General features: G+C 40.0%; 1 protein-coding gene across 6 annotated transcripts in view; it reads right to left on the bottom strand.

Annotated features, from left to right (window-relative positions):
• The window catches only part of ENPP2 (ectonucleotide pyrophosphatase/phosphodiesterase 2), a 77,068-nt gene that overhangs the window by 29,929 nt on the left and 25,835 nt on the right, over positions 1-21,304 (bottom strand). For all 6 annotated transcript variants that reach the window (XM_027798549.2, XM_027798550.2, XM_005434427.3 and 3 more), the window contains exons 5-11: positions 19,329-19,389; positions 18,013-18,110; positions 16,781-16,860; positions 15,464-15,583; positions 5,707-5,762; positions 3,454-3,519; positions 2,696-2,768 (exon numbers count right to left, since the gene is read on the bottom strand). In XM_027798549.2, coding sequence (XP_027654350.1) covers positions 2,696-2,768; positions 3,454-3,519; positions 5,707-5,762; positions 15,464-15,583; positions 16,781-16,860; positions 18,013-18,110; positions 19,329-19,389 — 554 coding nt within the window. The remainder of the gene's footprint in view (positions 1-2,695; positions 2,769-3,453; positions 3,520-5,706; positions 5,763-15,463; positions 15,584-16,780; positions 16,861-18,012; positions 18,111-19,328; positions 19,390-21,304) is intronic.

The following is a 21,304-nucleotide window of genomic DNA, read 5'->3' as shown; positions in this document are numbered from 1 at the left end:
CAAACCTCGAAGCCTAGACAACCAACTCATTTACACATAATGTTAAGAGGACATGCAAAGTTACACTAGTGGACACTAGCCATAATCTGTATTCCATTTATATCAGTAACACTGGCAATTCACCGATAAAGTTTAAGTGCATCTCAGTCCCTTATTTCTAGCTTTTAAGAGAGTCTGTACGTAAGCTGTTGTGCACGTCCCATGAAGCTCTAAGTGCCATGCACTGAAGTCTGGAAGGTGAAAACTATCAGTAATGGATACCATTAGACCTTTAAGACTTTACATTTAAAATGCATTTAGAACATTATTTGGTATAATAAGCTCTAGCAAACATTCACTTTAATGGATGTTTGCAAGATTCGGAGGTTTTCAAGGTGTAAAGTTATTCCTCAAGCTACTAAATGCAGCAAGAAAAACTCAACATAAAATCCTCAGTCTTCAGAAGCAATAAAAATTCCATCTTAAATATAACATGAAATTGGTAAGAGCTTGTTTGGCTGATCTGCCTTTCCAAGAAGAAAAATGAAGTGGTCAGTACTACTCCATCTGTCTAACTGCTGCCAGCTGTATACAAGAAAAGAATGATTTCACAGGGAGGTCATGCTCTCAGTATCAAGGAAGCAGCTGAAAGGGATCCCTTTGAGGACTTTCTTCCCAGCTGATTCAAGTAAATTTCATAGCTCCTAAAAATTATGTTGAAAACAGTGTCAAGAGAAACAATATAAAATACTTCCTAGCTTTTTTATCCTGAAACCAGGCCCCTAGCAAATCTCAGCATCTGTATACTTACACATCTGTATTCATTTATTGAAATTTCCATTCACAAAGTTACATCTACTGTTTGAACTGCAAACCCATACATGCTCATCTGCTAACTCATCTGTTCTTAATTTGCTAAAAATCAGTTTCATGCTCTTCTTGTGTTTAACACAAATGGCATAAATCCATTTATCTGTAAACCTTTCATAAGCTATTAATTCACACTTATTAAAAGCCTAAGCTTTGCCTTGCAATTAGAGGTCAAACTTCAGATAACCATCCAAAAGAACATCCAAACAATAAGATCCTCCGGGGACTTTTGCCTTTTATGATGACTTCTCCTATGGTGATATAATTACACTGCACTTTTTAGACACTTATAATTAACCTGAAACTAGATTACCATTGGTAAACTGGTTTGTGAAAGACAAACTGCAAATTAAAGAACAAACTCAATGTCATCATCTTCATATTCTCCTTTAATTCCATGGAAAGAGCCCCACAACTCTGTTCAGAGGAAGTGGTTGTCTACAGATAAATAAAATCAGAGTTGTCAGTCATAAGACACACACAGTATTTGTAACACTTCAATAAGAGGAACTATAAAGCATCAGTGAGCAATATATCCTGGAATCAGGGCCCTCATTACCGATACCTTGCTTGACAGAGTCAGACATCTCTCCTGTTCTAAGCCAAATGAGAACACAGAGACATATCAATGCCTGTCAATTTAGCAAGTGTTGGGAGATTTTAACCACTGCTTATCCAGAAAAAGGACTACTTCCTTCTATCCAGTATGGTATTTCAGTGCTGGATTAGAATAATTCCTCACACCTACTGCTCTGGGACCATGTCTCAAACTGCTCTAACAGGGATGCTACCCACAGCAAGCTCATACGTTTTCTTCTCCAGTACAGGACAGCTATCAGATGTATACCAAACAAGTAAGAAACTGTTGCTGGGTACCTGACTGGTCAGGGAGATTTATGTTACCTTCCAAAGAGCAGGTATATGATACACTCCTCAGTTTTTGAAGGTTTACAAACATTTGTTTACCATTTTTAAAAAGCATGTATAATATCTCCTGAAGTCTCACGATGGCAATCTGCAGGCCTACATTTGCAATGAAACTAGAGGACCTTTGCCAGATGTCAAGAGATCATCGGAGATGCCAGATCCCAGCCATCCAAAGTAGCAGGATTTTTGGGTGCAGAATTTACTTTTCCTCCCTCTAAATCCCAGAAAAGCACACAGTATTTAAGTTTTGTCACCTGAACAGTGTTGGCAAGGAAGCAGTAGTCATCAGTCCCAGCCAGCTACCCAAAGTTCATACAAGGGGTTAATGTACTGTAGTCTTTTGCACACAATTTCTCATTAAAATACCTTACAGTGCTTCGAAACTTTTTCCAAACTCAACAGTCTGGTCCTGAGGAAACAGTACTGGCAAAGCTTTCTGAACTCCTGTAGGGCCCACGTGAAACTGGAAATAGCAGCTTTTTACAGTTCGCGACAGACTGGAATTATTGCTTTGGCTACTGCAGGCTGTCAGCTTTAAAGTAAGCTTTTTCTTCTCTGTGTTTATCCTCAGTATTTTCGGCATTATATTTTTATTACTTTTAAGAATTATAAACTGTTAGGTGAAAGTTAAATTATGCTGTTGCATCCAAATGTACTCCTGTCTTTATCAAATAAACCTTTCCATTTGCATTATCATATCACACAGAAGCAGCCTCCTGAAAGGCACGGGCAGTTCCTTCTCTCAGAAGTGAATCTCACGTAACAAATCCTTTAGATAGTAACTTTGCTTTCTCTGGCAGAGGTGAAGCATACTGCAGAAACGGGTGAAAAAAAGTTGCTAAAAACTCCTGAGCAGTGGCAATTATTCCCAAAAATGTATTAAAGATGTGTTTTTTTCTGCAGAAGAAAATCTACTAACCTCTGAGTTGAAAGGACCATATCTGTGGCCAGCAGCATCTGGTTGCTCAGAGTAGAAAGCATAAACATAAGGCCTGAAAGAAAGGAAGGTCTCGCTCAGGATAGCTTTTCTTCAACAACAATTAAAAACCCCAGACCTATTAGGTCAAGTCAAATCATGTCAACCTTCCAATGAGAGCTGGCTTTATGGAAAAAGAACTTTCTCAGTCATATGTTTCCATGGTATGATTAAGCAATTAGTTGTTCTACAGCTTTATTAAATCCAAGAACACATGCAGGGAGGCACATGGGGTACCATCTGAGGACACACGCTCTTTTTAAGTCTTGTAGGAGAGGTCACAACAGCAGCTTGCCTGAGCTTTGCAGCCAGCAGCATGTGGGAACTTGTGTACTAAGAAATACTCATAATTAAAATCTTAACATTTTCGCAGTTCTCAGGGTCCAGTTCTGCCACTGCCATTGCCTGTAAGGTTGTTAAACCATATTAGACTCAGTAGGACAAGAACAATCCAAGTTAATCCATGTAACTACATGCCTCTTGATAAGAAATAAATTCATACCATACATTTATTGAGAAAAATCAAAATGCTGAGGGTTAAAAGCTGAGATCAAAAAAAACCCCAAACAAATCCTTAAATCAGTGACAGCATGTGACAGACAAAAATAATTTTTAGAATTAAACTTCCACTTGTTCTTCCAGCTACTTTTAAGACGACAAGCTAGCAGTCATTCAACAGCAGATTACAATAAGTGAATTACCTTTCATTGTCTGGAAGGGTTAGCCACTGCAGTATTGTTAATATTCTGCGCTCATGGGGGATGACACTGGGCCACAAAATACAAAAATATACCTTGTTATCATAGAATACAAAAAGCATCGACAAAGCCTTGCTATGAACCGATTCTAACATGATTAAAATCAATCATAACAACATCATTTGCTTTTAGTATGTTGTACCTTCTTTCTTGCTTGGTACTGATTCTTATTTTGCAAACAGAATCACTTCAGATTTCCTGGATGTCCACATGCTCCAAAAGAAATACAATGAAATGTTTGTAACTGGGGTCAGAACTCAAGGCAGTAAATCTAACTGTTCTAAGCAGGAGTGAATAAAGATCCATTCTGGTAGCTTTAACCCAGATGAACCTTTTTTTATGCACAACGATGCTGCCACTGGATAGCTGGCATGAGTAAAAACCATTACATTGTTCATATCAGTACAGGTTTAAATAACCCTCCTGCTCTGGTGGTCTTGAAGACACTGGAAAAGTTCCCATTGACTTAATAGTAAGCAAAGTGAGGACTAGGCTGGTATAAATCAAAGCAGAGCCATCTGAAACACCAGGCCATTAGCACGGTGACTTGCACAATTTTGACAACTTCTCACTCCGCAAAACAGACTCCTCTTATTTCACTCTTTGTATCCTGAGACTTCTCATTTGGCTGCTGAGGCCAAGTTCATGCTATGAGAATGACTAACCTTATAAAAATCTGTTTTGAAAGTTCCAAATTTCTCATCTTGGGAAAGCTCTGCAGGTCAGTGACCACACAGTTACTTTAATACAATAGCATAGTCAGTCCAGATTCCATTAGATCAATAGCAGAGTCCCAAGACAGGAATCAAATACAATCGTCTTGGATTCACCATGCTGAATTGAATTCAGCACCCTCTGGAAATGTCTGACAGAGAAATAGAGATGCCAAAAGCCTTGTAGAACAACAGTGGTCCTCAATCTCCAACTACATAGAGAACTTTTGGTTGTAAAACAACTATAAAAATAAGAATTTATGATAAAATTTGCAAACAAGGCAGTATCATAAATTAGAATAATATTCTTGGTTATTACCCAGTTTTGAAGTTTTTATTAATTGTACAATATGGAAAAAATACATTATTTCTATTAAGCCTTTTATGAGTAAGATGTTTGTAACACTTCTGTTTTCCTAAAAGAGTTTGCCTGAAAATTTTCCCAAAAAACATTCTATATGCCGTATTAAATAATACAGTTTTAAGGCATATATATTTCATTCATACATAAAGCAGCTGTCTCACTCCCTTACTATTGCCATTCATATACCGTATCCTTAGTTACCTTCCATAACATTTTATATCCCCAGGTATGCATTGGCCAGGGTAGCTATGGTGACTATGTAGTTGTAGAGCTTTGAAATCAAATTAATGTCTTTGCTTTGTAAAGCATTAGACCAGAGCTCTGTCAGATAACCTGTCTTGCAAGCCTAAACCTATGATCAGCTTTGTATGTGGTATATTTTATTATTCCCTCCATATGCTATAATAATAATTTAGAGTATTATTACTAATGGAATCACAAAAAAATAGGCAACCCCCCTTGGTACTTCAGTCTTGACAGTTTGCCCATTTTCTTTGTTCCTGCAATCCTGCCACTAAATGAAATAGAGAAATTGATTGACATGAAATCCTCAGAACTCAGAAATGATCAAAATTCATTCCTTTTCGGTTAGGAAGATACATCTTAGTTGGGACAATTTGGAAGCATTAAACAAAAGAATAAACAGCAAAGATCCTCAAGGCTGTCTTTTAGGAAAGGGAAACTGGATATCTTACTCAAAGGTCAGACTAGATTGTAAAATTAAAATGAATAAGGCTTGAGTCAATTAGGTTCTTGATGTCAGATGACGTAAGAGGACAATACAAGAGTCTTCCTTGAACACTCAGAGGACTAGGAAACATGGCTAGCAATACTAACAAGGCAAAACAACACACCATGAAATGAAGGAAAGTAATTTTTTTATAGTCACCCATCTTTTCTTCAGACAGCTACTAAAAATTAGCATATGAACTTAAAGCAGCAAACTGTAGCATCAGCTTTAGTCATCAGAAACATTGCACAAGTGAAACAAGGAAGGGTTACAGATACAGTCTCCAAGTTTTCAAATGCTTAGAGTAGGGAAAATTACTTCATAAACACTTGCACCAAATTAATTCCCAATTATTAGTCACAAATCTCCAGAAAACAGAGGGCACTTACACAGACCAGAAGAACGTGCCAGCTTTCACCCCTTGCTTGGCTGCAGTAATCCAAATCTAATGAGGAAAACATAAGAGGATTAGAATGTGTTCAGATCTTTAATGACCCTCTGAAATAAAAAGAAAATGTTTTCAAGACACATTCTTCTACCCTGAGCCTAGAAGTGAAAATTGCAGTTTTCAGCCTGCATCCCTAATTTGAACATGTGGAGTGACAAACCTATACAAATTCTGTAGCACTGGATCAGCCACCATGGTGTGGATTTTCACCCCTAAATCTCTGTGTTGCTTTTAATATAAAGCATTAAGATTCACGGCCAGGAATTTCTCCAGTATTTCATTTAATTTTCAAGACCCAGCCATTAGTCACCTGCCCCTTTTAGTTCTAGCTTTGGAGGATTCTCAGGACTCAACACAGCTTAACACTAATCAGCATCTGCATAAATGTCCCACTTCCCCCATATTCTACCATTAGTAGCCATCAGCAGAAAATACATTAGAAAAGAATACACAAAAAAGGGTGTAGTTGAGCAAGCAGGGGTATAAAGCAAGCAGATGTTCTATAGATGTTTAAGATCTTTTTGAACCCACACAAAGCGGTGATTGATGTAAAGGACAAAAACAATCTCCATGAACTTTTCAAATCCTTTTTTCAATCCTTCAAATCCCATATGTTTTCCTGGCTATAAATCAGTTTGTAGCAGAAAGTTCCACAACGTAGTCGCACAGTGCATGAGTATATTTTTATTTGGTTTAAACCTGCCAGTTTCACTGGGTTTAGGGTACTGTTCTCATACTTTGAAAACAGGTCATTAATCCTTTCTCTTCCCGCTTCTATATAACATGCACTACATTCCCCTCTATTTATTCCTTTTTGAGCAGCAGTAGCCTTTGTTTAATCTTTCTCTAATGAAAGCCATACCATACCGCTGGTCATCCTCATTACCCTTCTCTCTCCCTTCACCCTCTCTCTTTTCTGTTCTATGAGTATCTATACAAGGCAGGGGAATGAGAATGACCAAACCTCAGCAAGGTCCACAATCAGGGAAAGCAAGCAACAGGAGTTTGTAAGCCTACAGAATTAAGTTTCTCTTGCAAAGAACTACACAAATTATCTCAAAACTAATTTCAAAAGTGGTAATGGCTTGAAGTCCAGTATTATGTACACAACTAGATTATTTCTTCCCATTATTTATGCATACTGCAATTTATCCATTTCATGAGCAGTTAAGTCAAAACATAGTTCCTTACTTAATTGCAAAATCTTCGGTTTGCTTAAAATCTTTTGAAAATACATTCAAGGCCCTTCTACCTTGCTCTAACAGGCACCTACACACTGTCATCTAGGCATACATTATCAAATGTCATGCCTGAATTATTCATGCACCAGTCTTAATCTAAATAAATTTGGCAGAGTCTGATGAAAGCTCATTTGCACACTGAGACTATAGTTAATAGCAATTGAATTTGGATACTGTTACTTATGGGAAAATTGGTCATCTCTGCCTTTCCAGTGCCCTAGACACACCCTTTAACTTATCTCTCATCTTCCACCCTTCCAAATCTCACTGGACTCAATCCAATTAAATTTAAATCACATTTTATTGTATTCTAACTTTCTGGTCATGTATCCTCTTTTCCAGGGAAGAGTATATCCATGGTAACTTTATAGGAATGGTGGTTAACTAAAAAGCACCAAGAGCAGGAACAGAATGGCCATGGATTTGCAGCCCATCCTTCTCTGTTTTCATGTGCTTCTCCTCAGGAGTCTGATTTCAGGGTTAGTTCATATTACTCTATAGTCAAGCTACCACCAAATGGGGCGATCCACAAGCACACCCTTCAGCCTCTGCAGCCCCAGCCTTCCACCAGCACTGGGGTTTGCATGGTGACGACCACAAGATGATACAGCTGCAAAGTAATTGCCCCCCAAAAAAAGGAAAAAAAGGCTTTGAATTTATATTGGAATTTGGCTTTGAATTGTTGAATAACAGGGACATTGTTTTCAAATGCTTGTAGAATACTAGTCCTGACAGGATGGGACAGAAAAATGCAGATGAACAGGAGAGATGAGGAAGTATGTCTATAATCCACTGCTCATGTCACTGAGCCCAGAAGCTGCAGTCAGAGATGTGACTGCAGTGCAAGGATGCACCCACAAACCCGCTTATGTCATATAAATCAGCACAGGGTATATAACCTCAGCCCAGACCCTGTGTCTAACTAAGGCAGGAGCTACTGCATATTCATTAGTGGTTCATGGGCTGCCCAGGTGAAAAAGGGCCCAAACATAAAGCAATTACATTTTTCTTTGCATTGCAGATTTATTCCTAGAGTAGAATTCCCTCATGGTAGAGAAAAGATGTCAAATACAAATTCAGCACAAGGAGCATCAGTTCCACTGCTGTTAGGCTCTTTGGTCTTGCTGTACTTGGAAAACCATTGTCCCTACAGAGCTGCAGCAGTTTTTTCTTTCAAAGTGTTTGTGCTCCTGCAGAGTTTAAATAATTTTACAGATATCTTTGGGAAGGTACCAACAAAATAAGTCCAGGGAATTCAGCATTTGGATTTTACAATCTGTTAACTCTAGCTTGCCTTTCTAGTGCTTTGGCCTGCGCAGATCCAAGTGGTCCAACCTGCCTGGTTGGCCAAATCAGACCAGCCAAGTTCCACCCTCAGCAGCTGAAGCCGCTCCTGACTGTTAGCACTGCTGAAATCAGCCATGACCCTGTCTATTCTAGGCAACAGTTTTAAACATGTGCCAAAAGACACCCACCCTCCGGACAAGCAAGTAAAACAGTAGTTATCTTGACAGAACAATAATTAGGCCCTACGTACATTGCCAAGGTACCCAGCATGCCTGCAAGAAGGTGGCAGCTATTTTTTATTCCTGTTGAGTGGAGACCGTGCTTCATGAGTGCCACATGAAAACAGCATGAACACCTTTCTGAACCAGGCCTAATGCAAGTAAGTGGAGATCACTTCTAATTGCGCACCCCTAAGCAAGCAGTAAGGGCAGTCCAAAGGCACCCAGACTGGCTTCAGACAGGGAAAAAAAACTACACCCTCCCTGCTCCCCCAAGTATTTCACCTCGGGAATGCAGCTGTTTACATTGGCATTAACTGTTTGGATGAGGACATGTGTGTGCTGCACTTGAAATAAACTCAACAGCTAAGACAATGATCTGTTAAAGTCAAAGACCAGCAAGTCAAAAGGCCAGCAACTGACCACATTGGAGAAGTGATTCTGGAAGACTCCATGCTGACTGCCAAGCAGAGCCTGGTTCAGCTCCAGGTTTCAGCAAAATAATACTCAACCTCCACCTCCTTCTTTTTAAGGGGAAAAAAACCAAAACCAAGACATCTTTGGTTTAACTAAAACCAAAATAAGAAAATTCAACACTATTCAACATCATACCTAAAGCTGCTGCTGGTAACAATGTATTTACGGAGATGTCTTTAAGCATGCAGAGAAGCAGCAGTCATCTAGGTGGAAGTATTTCTATCTGCATGGAACAAGCTTTAAATCAAATTTCCACTGTGATTTAGAGTTGTGAGAGTTATTGCAGATGAATCTAGTGGTAGCAATCTCTACCAGAAGTACCCTTGGTTACTAGACTCTTTACTGGCTAGGTAAAAATCAGACAACAAACTGAAGCAGCTGATAGGAGCACATAAAGTTTCCTTACTACCCTCAGCTATAGGTTAGTAATTCCAGCAGAAAAGCATGGCAAACTATTACTGCAGCCAAATCATTGAACAACTCTCACTGTCTTTAAATCAAATCCATTGTCTTTCAAGGCAGACTACAAGTCATGCCTATTGCAGGCTAACACTACACTGTCAGTCAATGCAGGATAGAAAAAAAAAAAAAGTTAGCTGATGTCCTTTCAACCTTATCCATGCAAAACAATTTAAATTAAAGAAGCAATAAAGGTTACGGTTCCATTTCCTCTCTGTTGGTTAGGCTTGCAGTCTTAAAGTTAATTAATCCTAAATGTTCCAGTCCTCAGCATGTAAAAGCAATATGTTATATATGCTCTATGGCTGGTCACATCTGTTCAGGTCACTTACCATAAAGTTTGCTGTGTTAGGCATTGCAAGGTCAGTACCGTTTGTGAGCTTATGTAATTTATTTGCCATATGTAAATACATTGGTTTTAACTGTTAATATGTTAGAAATTTATAGTCAGCTGTTTAACTATGTCAGCTGTGCACCCATGGTTTGCATATGGGACAAACTTTATTGTATTGCAAGCTATATAAAGGCCATATTTGTGAATTTATTTGCTTAAGCAGGAAAGAGAGGAATAAATACTGAGAAAAAAAAAAAAAAATATTAACCACTCTGTCTTCATACCATGCCACAGGAGTTAAAGAATATCCAACTTTTCCAATGCAAGAAGACCTATTAAATTATGGACCCACAGATTCAACCCTAGTACACTGGCAAACATCCCAAGAAATAGTATACATGCTTTTCTATTTGTATATGAAACATATCCTGTAAGTTGAATTACTGTCTTTTACATCCTCTATGTTGAATGACTACAATTCTTCTCCTTCATTTATGGATAAAAATAGACAGGCTAAGCAACAGTTTAGGTGGCAATGCCATATGGAGCATGGAAGTCCCAAGTTCTCCCTTCTTCTGACTGCTAGACACACTTGCACAGAGATATTACCTACAGAATTGTCCTGGTTTCAGCTGGGATAGAGTTAATTTTCTTCTAAGTAGCTGGTGCAGTGCTGTATTCCAGATTTGGTGTGAGAATAATGTTGATAGAAGTGTAAATATCACCTAGCAACAACTAAAAACACCTCAGTCAAGCACTTTTCAGTTTCTCAGACCCTGCCAGCAAGCAGGCTGGAAGGGCACAGGAAACTGGGAGGGGACACAGCCAGGACAGGTGACCTGAACTAGCCAAAGGGATATTCCATACCATAGAATGTCATGTTGAGTATATAGATTGGGAGGAGGTGGCCAGGGCCTGCCAACTGCTGCTCAGGGACTGGCTGGGCATTGATCAGCAGATGGTGAGCAACTGTATTGTGCATCACTTGGTTTTTGACTCACCTCCCTTTGGATTTTATTCCTGTCCCCTTCTCCCTCATTATTATTATTATTATGGGGGTGGGGGGTGTCCCTCCCATTGTTTTATTTTAACTATTAAAATTGTTCTTATCTCAGTCTTAGAGTTTTACATTCCTTCCCAATTCTCCTCTCCATCCCTCACAGGGATGAGTGAGCCAGCAGCTGCACGGCACTTAGTTACAGGCTGGGGTTAAACCATGACAAGAGTTATTCAAGTCGGCTGTTGAACTGTCCTTGAATACTTGCACAGAAAGTGGGGCACCTCCCTACCTTTAATCTTCCATGAATAAATAAGAGCCCATAACTTTGCAAAGGCTTCCCCATATTTGTTGTACTACAAAAGGACTGGCAGCAGCACATCTCAGACCAGGGCTGATGGGAGGGACAGCTCTGAAGTCCGGCCCTTGAGCCAAGTTGAGCAAACATGTTCCCACTCACCAACCGGTGAAGGAGATTCATGTCAGGAGGAGAGGAAGCACATACACCCACTGCAGCAGAGTTGGTAATGCATGGAATAGAAATCCCTTCCACACCCAGGCAAAGGTGGGAAAGGGGAATTCACAGCATTTCCCAGGTAAAGAAATGTGTACAAGATTGGTCAAAACATACAACATTAATACCAGTATGCTGCCAAATGTTACACTCCTGGGCCATTTGCAAATTGTCCTGCCAACAAAGTAAAACATGCAGTAGCCCCTTCCACTCCTTACTCTTTAGCAGGATCTCGCCCAACTAAGTATTGCCTTCTTGCCTAGACAGAAAATTTTGGTACAAGAAGCCTTTTAAATAACTGGACAGATGCAAAGAGCCCTGTTGCTTGCTTATGGCTCAAGCTAGACAAAAAGAAATAGTTACAAAAAGACAATTATAGACATGCCTCCCCCACCAATCAATAAAGTACTTGCAAAATGTGTTTTGGACAAAAAGGCAGATGACAGCTTTCTGCAGAGCCTGGCCCCCTCAAATGTAACTATCCTGCCAATGCTCTGGCTGACTAGACAAGAAAATGAAAGTAAGTTCTTTCTGTAATTGCTAGAGTCCCAAAATCAACAAAATCCCAATGAACAGGAGAGCAAAATAGTTCTATCCCAAAGATTTATATAGAATGTGAAATTTAGATAAAATCAGGAATAATCAGTTAAGATGCGTAGCGATGATGCCTAATGTCTACAGGCATACCTTGCAGACTAAGGACAGCTTCCCTACATGCTGTCACTTATCGAGGAATGTCAGGGCCCTTTTTAAAGTTTATCTCAGCATCTCAAGCTGGGCCCTTTTTGAGGGTTGAATTCTCTTTAGAAGGTTAATAGTGAAAATAAAGCTTCATACAAGGTACCCTAAACAACTTTCAATACATTTATAATTAAAATATTTCTGAAGAGAGAGGCATCTTTGGAGCCAAACTCAGATCCAAGCTGGGTTACCTTCCGAAGAAGCCCCTATGTCCCCATTAACCACAGTTTGGCAGTTTTATACCCGTCTCCTTCTGACCTTGGGGAGGCCAATGGATTATTTCTAAGCATCATGAAAGATGACTAAAAAAAAAAGCAGCGTATTGTCTGCAGTGTAAGCTTAAGCTCACTACATAAAATCAAGACATGGAAAACTACTGCTTAACAGAAGCCAAAGGCAGCTGGGGCCTAATTTAGTACTTAAATTTACTTGGGATGAAAACAGAGTCTCAGTGTCATGAAAAATGAGCAGTAAACTTAGTTCCCCCTTGGGAACATGGGCCCTGATGTTAATTTCTGTGAGATGCTGTAGCAATACAAGGAGTGGTTTTGCGGCTGTTTTCTGTCAAATACTTTTGTTTTGAAAACAAGGTAGTTTAAAGCTTATATAATAAGTTGTATACTAAATAAGTTGTATACTAAATGAGAAGACTGGATTTCAGGAAATCCAACAACAGGCTGAAGCACCTTGAAACACTTCCAAGCTACCTTTTTCACCCCTTCTCCTTTTCCTAATGGTCTTAAAATTAATTTCTCATAATTCCTGGTGTAGAAACATTCAGCTACTCATCTGCCAGCTCCCACTGATGTTCATGACAATCTGGCTGTTTCCCTGAAAGATGCTGAGTATTAGAAAAAAAATCAAAAAAACATCAACAACAACAACCACCACACACCACAGAAGAAACACCAAAACCCTCACATTTTAACAAAGCCATATACAATAGGCCAGCTTCCAGAAGCAAGAAAGCATTTCAGAAATTATCAACATTAAATTACATTCTCTTCTAGGTAGTTTTAGCCATAATAGGGGATTGGGAATCCCAGACACTTTTCCTGCCTTCCTGGGCAGTAAAACAGTAATTCCCAATTCTGTGCAAACCAAGTACCACTCTGCTGTTTGAGTACTCCAGGTTGAGACCTAAGACCTAAAAAGACCCAGATGAATATGTAATATGACAGACAAGATTTCAGTGATATGCAACCCAGCTTTCCCTTTCTCCCCCCTTAAAATTACTGTCTTGTCTTTTTATACCTAGTTATTTCTGGCAGTCTATGTCAATGTGATATTTAGACAAAATTATAAAAAAAGAATTAGAAATGGACTGTATCTAGCCCACGTATAGATAGAGGTCATTTTTTCTCCCATAACAATCAACAATTCCCTTATCAACTGTGCAATTCATCCACATGCAGAGAGAGTATCATTTACTTCATACTTCCACAAAAGATCTACCACCTCCTTACCCAACCACTATAGCCACTTTATCACGTTTGCCAAACTTACAGGTTTCCCTCACACTAAGTGTGTGGGGATTGAATTCTAGCCCTTCCTCTATGCTTTTGTTCACAACTTTCCAATGACATTTCCAGTTTATTATATGTGTGTTTTTCCTTTTTGACACTTCTGCAGGTCAGCTGGCTTATTTAAGAGTCCTTTCTTGTCATATGCAACACCCTCCCCGTCCCGAGGATTTAATCCAGCATACAGTCATTGACTGTTGTGTAACTTTCTTGAAATCTCAGCTGATATTTTTCATAACCTATTTACAATCCAGAAAAACTTTTATTCTCTGGAGCAGCACAGGTGTTTCTAATAGGTGAGTGCGGGTATTACCAATGTTCCCCACTCAACACAGCAGACGATGAAATATTTATAGATGTACATTGTACTTTAAAAATATCAGTTTAAAAACAGACAGTTGTACAGTCTCCAACAGTTAGTTCCCCACTAACTCCTACCTAATTGTGATTAAGTAAAGACACACAATTAAATTTGCAATGTATAATTAAAATCACAGCTGCTCAACACATCGTCACACAGCAGCTGAGCCACAATATTGCCTTTGAGCTCAGTGCCTGACTGCAGCAGGCACTGGTGGTTAGCTATGTGGCTCTGGCTGCAGCCAAGATGGGGGAAGATGTTACCCACTGCCACCCTTTCACTGCTCTTAGTTCCGATCCTGCTTCTTTGCTCACATCTAGGAGGACAATAGCTAAGCACATTCTTCACTCTCCTATCCACACAACCCATGCTAAAAAGCTAAGCCAGATCATAGCTGGGCAAGAGAGTAGCTACACTCACTCTTATGCTGACAAATTTTACAAAAGCACAAATACCTCATATTCTGGCTCAGCTACAGCCAGACACATCTGCCTGTCACACACGTGCTTGCAGCTCTAAACTGTCTTTTCTCACATTTGTTGCAGACTAAAACCACATGCAGACAAATAACACACACACTTGCTAAGCCTAAAAACATCTGAGTAACTTCCTTTAGCCCCTTGGGATCTTTCGTCTTAAGAAATTTGGGGGATGACACCAATCACTTTAGCAAGCAGCAATAACAGACTATGGTATTCCCAAACCCCTTCTGATTTCCCCACCTTCATCACCTCACTCTTTTGTGGGGTTAACTGTTCAGGGAGCTCTTAAACTATAGTTCTTTAAGCATTCGGGGCAATGAAAAGTGCATGCACCTTGGCTGCTTGCACATCAAACCTATTAATTAAATTTAAACCCACTTTTGTTGGCAAAGCAAGCCACCACAGCATGCACTAATAGGGGAAAGTACAGCAGAAGCAAGGAGACCTTAGCTGTAGTAACACAGAATACTTTGAAAGAGGCCATTTCCTTGCCCAGAATAAGGATTCAGAGCTAGAGAAACCAAGTCAGTCAAACACGAAGAGAGAGAACCCAGTTCAGCCAACACTGCTTTGGTCAAGGCAGAAATTCACAAACTTCCACAGCGTCTGCAGCAGGTCAAGTAACAGTGATCCTTTGTGGACTTAAATAATAATTATGAAGTTGTGCTATGCTACACTGACAGAACACTAATACTAAAACTGCCACAAGAACATTGCTAGGACGAAAACCCAAGAAACCCATAATAAAAAGAAACATTATGCCATGGCGATGAACATACAGTGTTAAACTGCTGCCTAAAGCGAGGGGTTTTGCTAGCCACATCTAATTTATACTTATCAATGCAAGCACCGTTCCATAATCAATGGCTTTATTATTCTGAAAAGCAAAAGCGAACTCAAAATGTTACATTAAATTGACAGACGCAGAGCCAGCCAGGGGGAAGATTAGGTACAAATTGTTCACAGATGTATTTTTTTAATTATTATTATTGGCTATGTTCCACAGCACAGGGGGACGGGAGGAGAGGGAGGAGGGAAGGAGGAAGAGGGAATCTGAAACTTACTGGTTGACCTCCCCACCATCTGTGATTGAATTTCTCTCGCCCTCGAAGACTGAAGCTGGCATCAAACACTGGGTCATACATCGAATTGCCAACGATTCCATGTGATTCAGGATAGAGTCCCTTTATGCAGAAGTAGATTAATTAGTACAACCCTAATGCACAGAAATCCAGTTCTTCATAGCTATCTGCAAATACCACTAAATTATTTTAAAAATGGGTATCTTCGTAACTGTACACCAGAAAAGGTTTTAACTTTTAAGATAAGCACATTTAATACTGCGTGTAGTAACTAAAGCAGTAGGAGATGATTAAATTGTGCTAAAAGGCAGAAAAATTCCTGTTACTTGATACTTTGAAGTATTTTCGCACTGGTTACAAGTTAGCTTGAGACCATCTAAAGTAAGCAAAAATTTATGAAAAGGAGATTGATCTGAACTTTCAGTTCCTTTTCAGGAATTCCCTTTCTGGAAACAGTAATTCATTCTCTGGTTGCAAGAGTAACACTTAGCATTTCCATTTTATAATGTTTCATCTTCACCAGAGACTGTGAGATAAGTTATTTCCAAGGAAAAAAAACCAAGGCAAGTCACCCAAAGCCATGGCTTTATATCACAGTCTGTCCAGCCATAAAGGCAATGTGAGAAGTTTCTGCTCTTCTCCCTTTCTTTTGGCCCTCTCCTATCCCCAGCTATTTGTTTCTCCATCCCCTCCTTTTCTCTTCCCATTTAACATTTGTGCAGAAGCTGCAGGAAGAAATGAAGGGGAAAAAATGCAGCTGCAAGTAGGGAGCCCCTTCGCCCAGCTTTGGGAGCACTGTCACACAGGAGCGTTTGCATGCCAGAGTGGGGACAGCCTGGCTGCCCGCCATGCCACTGGAGTGTAGAAGTGATGGTTCATTTTACTGCAGGGCCAATGCAGCACCCAGACACGTGCAGCCGCCAGGAATTGTAAGTTAGCCACTAAGTTAGTCCCACCAACTTCAGCTACTCCAATGAAGAAACAGCTGCTGGTTGTATTCTGGATAGGATTTCAGGGGTGGTTTTTTTTCCCACCTGGAAAAACTTTGACCTGTAATTACGCAGCAGTACAAATAACTGTAAAAGCAGGCATAAGAAAGCACAGGAAAACTGTGACAGTGTATAATGGTGAGATCTACTTTATCTCAAATTCAGAATGCTGAAGAAAATGCCATAACTGAAGTCAGAAAAGGTTGGACAGTGAAGCAGTTTTATATAAAAAAAAAATAACAACCTTGCTTCCCACAAGCCACATTTCTACTGCAGTGCAACACTATCAAAATCCTTCACAGGGACTTACAGTAGCAAGGGTGTACAAGTTGGGGAAGGTTTTTGTAGGGTAGACTGGTCTCATGTAAGGGGAATGTGTTCCACAAGATCCTGAAAAATCAATTGTGAATGCAAACATTAGGAAGTGAAGCTCTCAGACATGGAAAACAAAAACAGAGGAAATTACTTGCTGTGACTCAAAATGCCGCAGAAACTGGTTAAATTTTAACCAATTTAAATGAACATTCTGCTGCTTAACATTGGCAGGTCTTTACCACGGGACGGTAGTAAATCAAGTCACGCACTCTTTGTACTTCATAATAAACAAATGAAATAATGCAGCCAGAGGACTACAGAACCAGCTACATTTCCATAGACTGTTTTCCTTTTTGAGCCAGCCTCCTTCCAGAGTCCAGAGTCATTGGAAGTATCTTGCTAAGTAAAACAACTTATGAAAATGCAGGCTAATTTTAAGTGGCAAATATACTAAAGCTGCAGTTGCACAATGGGCTTTGGCCACAGCCCCCAAGATCATAGAATCATCAAGTCATTTAGATTGGAAAATACTTTTAAAATCGAGTCCAACTGTAGACGGCTACACAAATACAAGGGCCAGCACACACACTGGGGGGGGGGAAATCCAACTCCTTTCAAGGATATGGTCACACACAAACTGCCATGCTATACTGAGAAGCTCAAATATGCATTGCATCCAGTACTCCACAAAGCCAGGTGGATGTCCGCTCCCCCAGAGGTGAGTGCAGATCTGCTCATGGCTGGGGCACGTCCCCAGCTAGTTATCACACTTTCACTGCAGCTCCTGCACCCACTTACACAGATCTTCAACATTTCTGAATCAAGTCAAAAATTTTGCAGGCACGTCCCAACTAGCCTGTAAGAATGCATGATATATATCGTGTACTGAAAATGCATTTATTTGCTGACAAAACCATATGAAGGTCAGTAATTCTGAGCAGCACTCCTTAAAGTGGCAGCTCTCTCCACACTCTCTGATTGCTATGTGTGGCTTTAGCCAGGGTGCTTTCAAGTCACCAGCTGATAAACCAAAGGGGACTTCTTCCATTCTGCTTTCATGGAAAAAAAAGACAATGTTTGTTGGACTTTTCAGTAAGAGGAGCCCTGTGTCTGGAACAGCCCTTCTACCCACAGCTCCACAATGAGTTCTGTTGCTCAGTGAACAATGAAAACAACTGGGCTGCAAGCAATCTTCTTTCATTATTGTAAAGAAACAGATGTACTCACTCAGTTTTTCAATGTTGGGCATGACCTTGTTCCCTTTCTTCATATACGATGCACGGAAACCATCAACAGAGAAGATGATCAAAGGAGGACGAACAAAGCTGAAAGCAAAAGCAGCAGGAGTGTAAGGCAGCATTTCAAAATTATTATTGTTTTTTCCACTTGCTCACTGAGACTCCAGAGAATCTAAAGTAGTTACTGCATATGCTATATGTCTAATTTATTTTTTTTTTGCTTACCTAACAGATCAGCACAAACTGATAATCTTCACAGTTAGTAATGTCCACTGTTCACTCACAGTCAGTGAAAGGGCTGAGCTCCAACATAAAAGACACCTTCCCTGAGCAGCTAAAAGCATATAGCCCCAAAAGGCAAGTGCTTATAGAAGGAGATGGAGAAGGAAAAAAACAATAGCATGCATAAGTACCTACCATAGCATACAATCTGTAGTTAAAAACCACATCTCATGACAGCTGGTCTTTTCACAAAGTCCATAAGCTCTGCGAGGCAGAGCTCATTCTCACGTACTAAAGATGACAGTACTTTATGTTATTTTACTACATTTTTAATTACTACTGTTACTGGGACTTGATCCTATGCAGGCAGAGATGTCCCAGGTAGACACACCTGGACTTCTAATGTTCATTGCCTGCTGAGAGGGTAAGCAGCCATCACTGTCACCAGGAGCAGCAGGGGCTCCTATCACCTCAGAACTACCCTCCTAATAGCACAGACAGAGCTGCAACACAGGGCAGCACCTTAGCAGACTGCTTAACTTTAAGGATAATAGTGAGCCAACTGGTTTCAGAAGTGCTTACTCTCTTAGTGTTACTCATTGCTCAAACCCCTCATTAAGCCTGTATCCCACTGCAATTTAGAAATCCTTTCATTTAGGAACATAACACTAGAAGTACAAAATTCTATTTTAAAAACGGCTTGAACCATGTTCACATATGGTTTATTCTGAATTTTACTGAAACGAAAAAAACCGAAACCTTTCCACTGATTTCAAGGGAGTTTGGTCACCTTCCCTATGTCATAAGTAAAGCAGACAAACCCATCAGCAGGTGATAAAAAACCAAGAGTTCAAGCACACAGACCACACACCATTACTCATCCAGCAGCCCAAAGGCAAATGTGTTACAATATTATCAGCCTAGCTATACAAATGGTGAAGCACAGGAAAGCATCCAACCCACAGCCATTCAGCTTGTGTGACAGAGCCAGGGCTTGGAATGTGGTGTTCAGAGGTCCAGGGCAGTGTCAGGGACCATCAACCTTGCTGCATTTGGCTTTGCAGTTGCCTGCAAAACACTTACCCTGCTGGACATTCAGGAGCCTTGATCTCTTCACAGTCATCATCCACCCAGTGTGTTTCTCCTACCAGAAAAGTCACAATGGATTTTCAAAAAACAAAAAGAAAAAATATGTGGACACAGCTACAGGTTTCACAGAAAATGACAAAAAAAATTAAAGTCTAACTCCAGCTAATGGACTGTCTTGTCACACTTCCCGTGAATCATGAGCAGGTTTTTTTCAAAGCTGAACAAATGATCTGGTTATAGTCTGTTCAACATGAATATCCAAACTAGCACTCCTAGAAGCAGCTCCTAAAACTGGAGGCAAGAGTGTCATTTAGACAGCAGGAGACAGTGGTAATGCTTTAGGCACAGTGTCATCTATTTTAATTTTTTTATTTTTGATGTGTCAAAAACAGGTAGTGCTGCTTCTGGCTGTGAATTCCCACCCTCCTCCCCACCAGCTCTGGTGTCTCCATGAGCCAATTCAGCTGGCTAAAGACATAAAACAAAATCCATTGTGGGGAAGAAAAACAACTAAATAACATCCAGCTGATTTACGGAGTTGAGCAGCTCATGGATCAGGTGAGACTCAGAAACAGCTAATACTCTTTCAGAACTCGATTAGTTAAAATTACTTTATTTAATCAACTATTTTCTTAATGTTTTCACTGCTGAATGCTGACTATGGAGTGGCTCATGACTTGCACTTTCACAGGTCAATTGAAAAACAAGTTATTAGCTAAGCTAACGAGGCTCACTTCTTGAACCTGGCACTATTAAAGGAACTGTAGTTCAATTAAAAGAACAAAACAAAAAGCACCATAGAAAATATTTGCAGGAAACGTGTCCTGCAGCAATTCCAACTGACCACAACAGAAGGTGGAGGGACAATTTCCAAGAAGGTAGGGGGGCACGGAACAAAACAAAAAAACCAACACACTATACTCAGATAGGCAAAGGCATGAATAAAGAGGAAACACTGTTCTCACATAAGGCTTGCTCTTGTTAGAGTGCAAGGGTCATTGAGATCATTTGTTATTAGCCAATTAAACAAAGATTATATACATTAAAGCTGGAGACATGTAAATTCCTCTGTCTTGACCCTTGTAAGAGGGGGCTCACAAAAAAGGCAGGAACTGAAAACTATACCAGTATTTAAGTGGTCTCAGCCTTGGGTTTCTTTGGGAAGGGGAAGAATGTAACCTATGGGGACTTGCTGGAATATACAGATTTCATTTGGATTCCCAACAGCAAAACTTAAATAAAGAAGACAAGTTCATTTTCAGTGTATGGGTCTGGATGGTTATCATTTTTTGAACATATGCAGTTGGTCAAAATGATGTGGAAGAAAAGAAAATCTAAAACTGTAACCCTTCCACCAGTAAAGTTAATAAATGAAAAAACTAAGAACTAGCTGAGGTACAGAAGTGAGAACCTGTAGAGCTCATTACCAAGGATCAGAAGACTTGTTCCATATGTGAGACACATTGGAACATGTCCTGCTTTGCATAAAAAATTGGGGTAGAGGATGAAAATTAAGCCTTCGCAACCCTCTAGCCACCAAGCAGTGCAGGCTGTACTGCAGCCATGGTGTTCAGAAGATGGCATGGCCACCTGAAGCCCATGCCACCCAGCTGTGAATTACAGCCCTTGTATTCTCATAACTCCTGTCCCACAAAGAACAAAGCCTACAGGTGTTAGGCCAAGTAGTCTCAGTAGTATTCCAGGTGCGGGTGGGGAGAGGTCTTTGAGACAGAGATAACATATCTAGGAATGTTCCATTCCTTCTGAGACCATCAGATATCCCTGCTGTCCCTGTGATGCAGACAAATACATCTAAACACTTCTGTGTTTTACTTTAAACTCTTCTTCATCCACTTATGCCTCTTTCTATTGCCATCTCTACAGGCAAAGACACAGTCGTACCATCAACAAATTAAAAGTATTCACCTCTGCTAGTGCCAAAAAAATTACAAATGCAATTCCTCCTTCTT

The sequence above is a fragment of the Falco cherrug genome, chromosome 3 (assembly GCF_023634085.1).
Source record: "Falco cherrug isolate bFalChe1 chromosome 3, bFalChe1.pri, whole genome shotgun sequence".
Taxonomy (NCBI): domain Eukaryota; kingdom Metazoa; phylum Chordata; class Aves; order Falconiformes; family Falconidae; genus Falco; species Falco cherrug.
The sequence above is the reverse complement of the archived record's forward strand: the minus strand, read 5'-3'. Positions and strand labels throughout refer to the sequence as shown.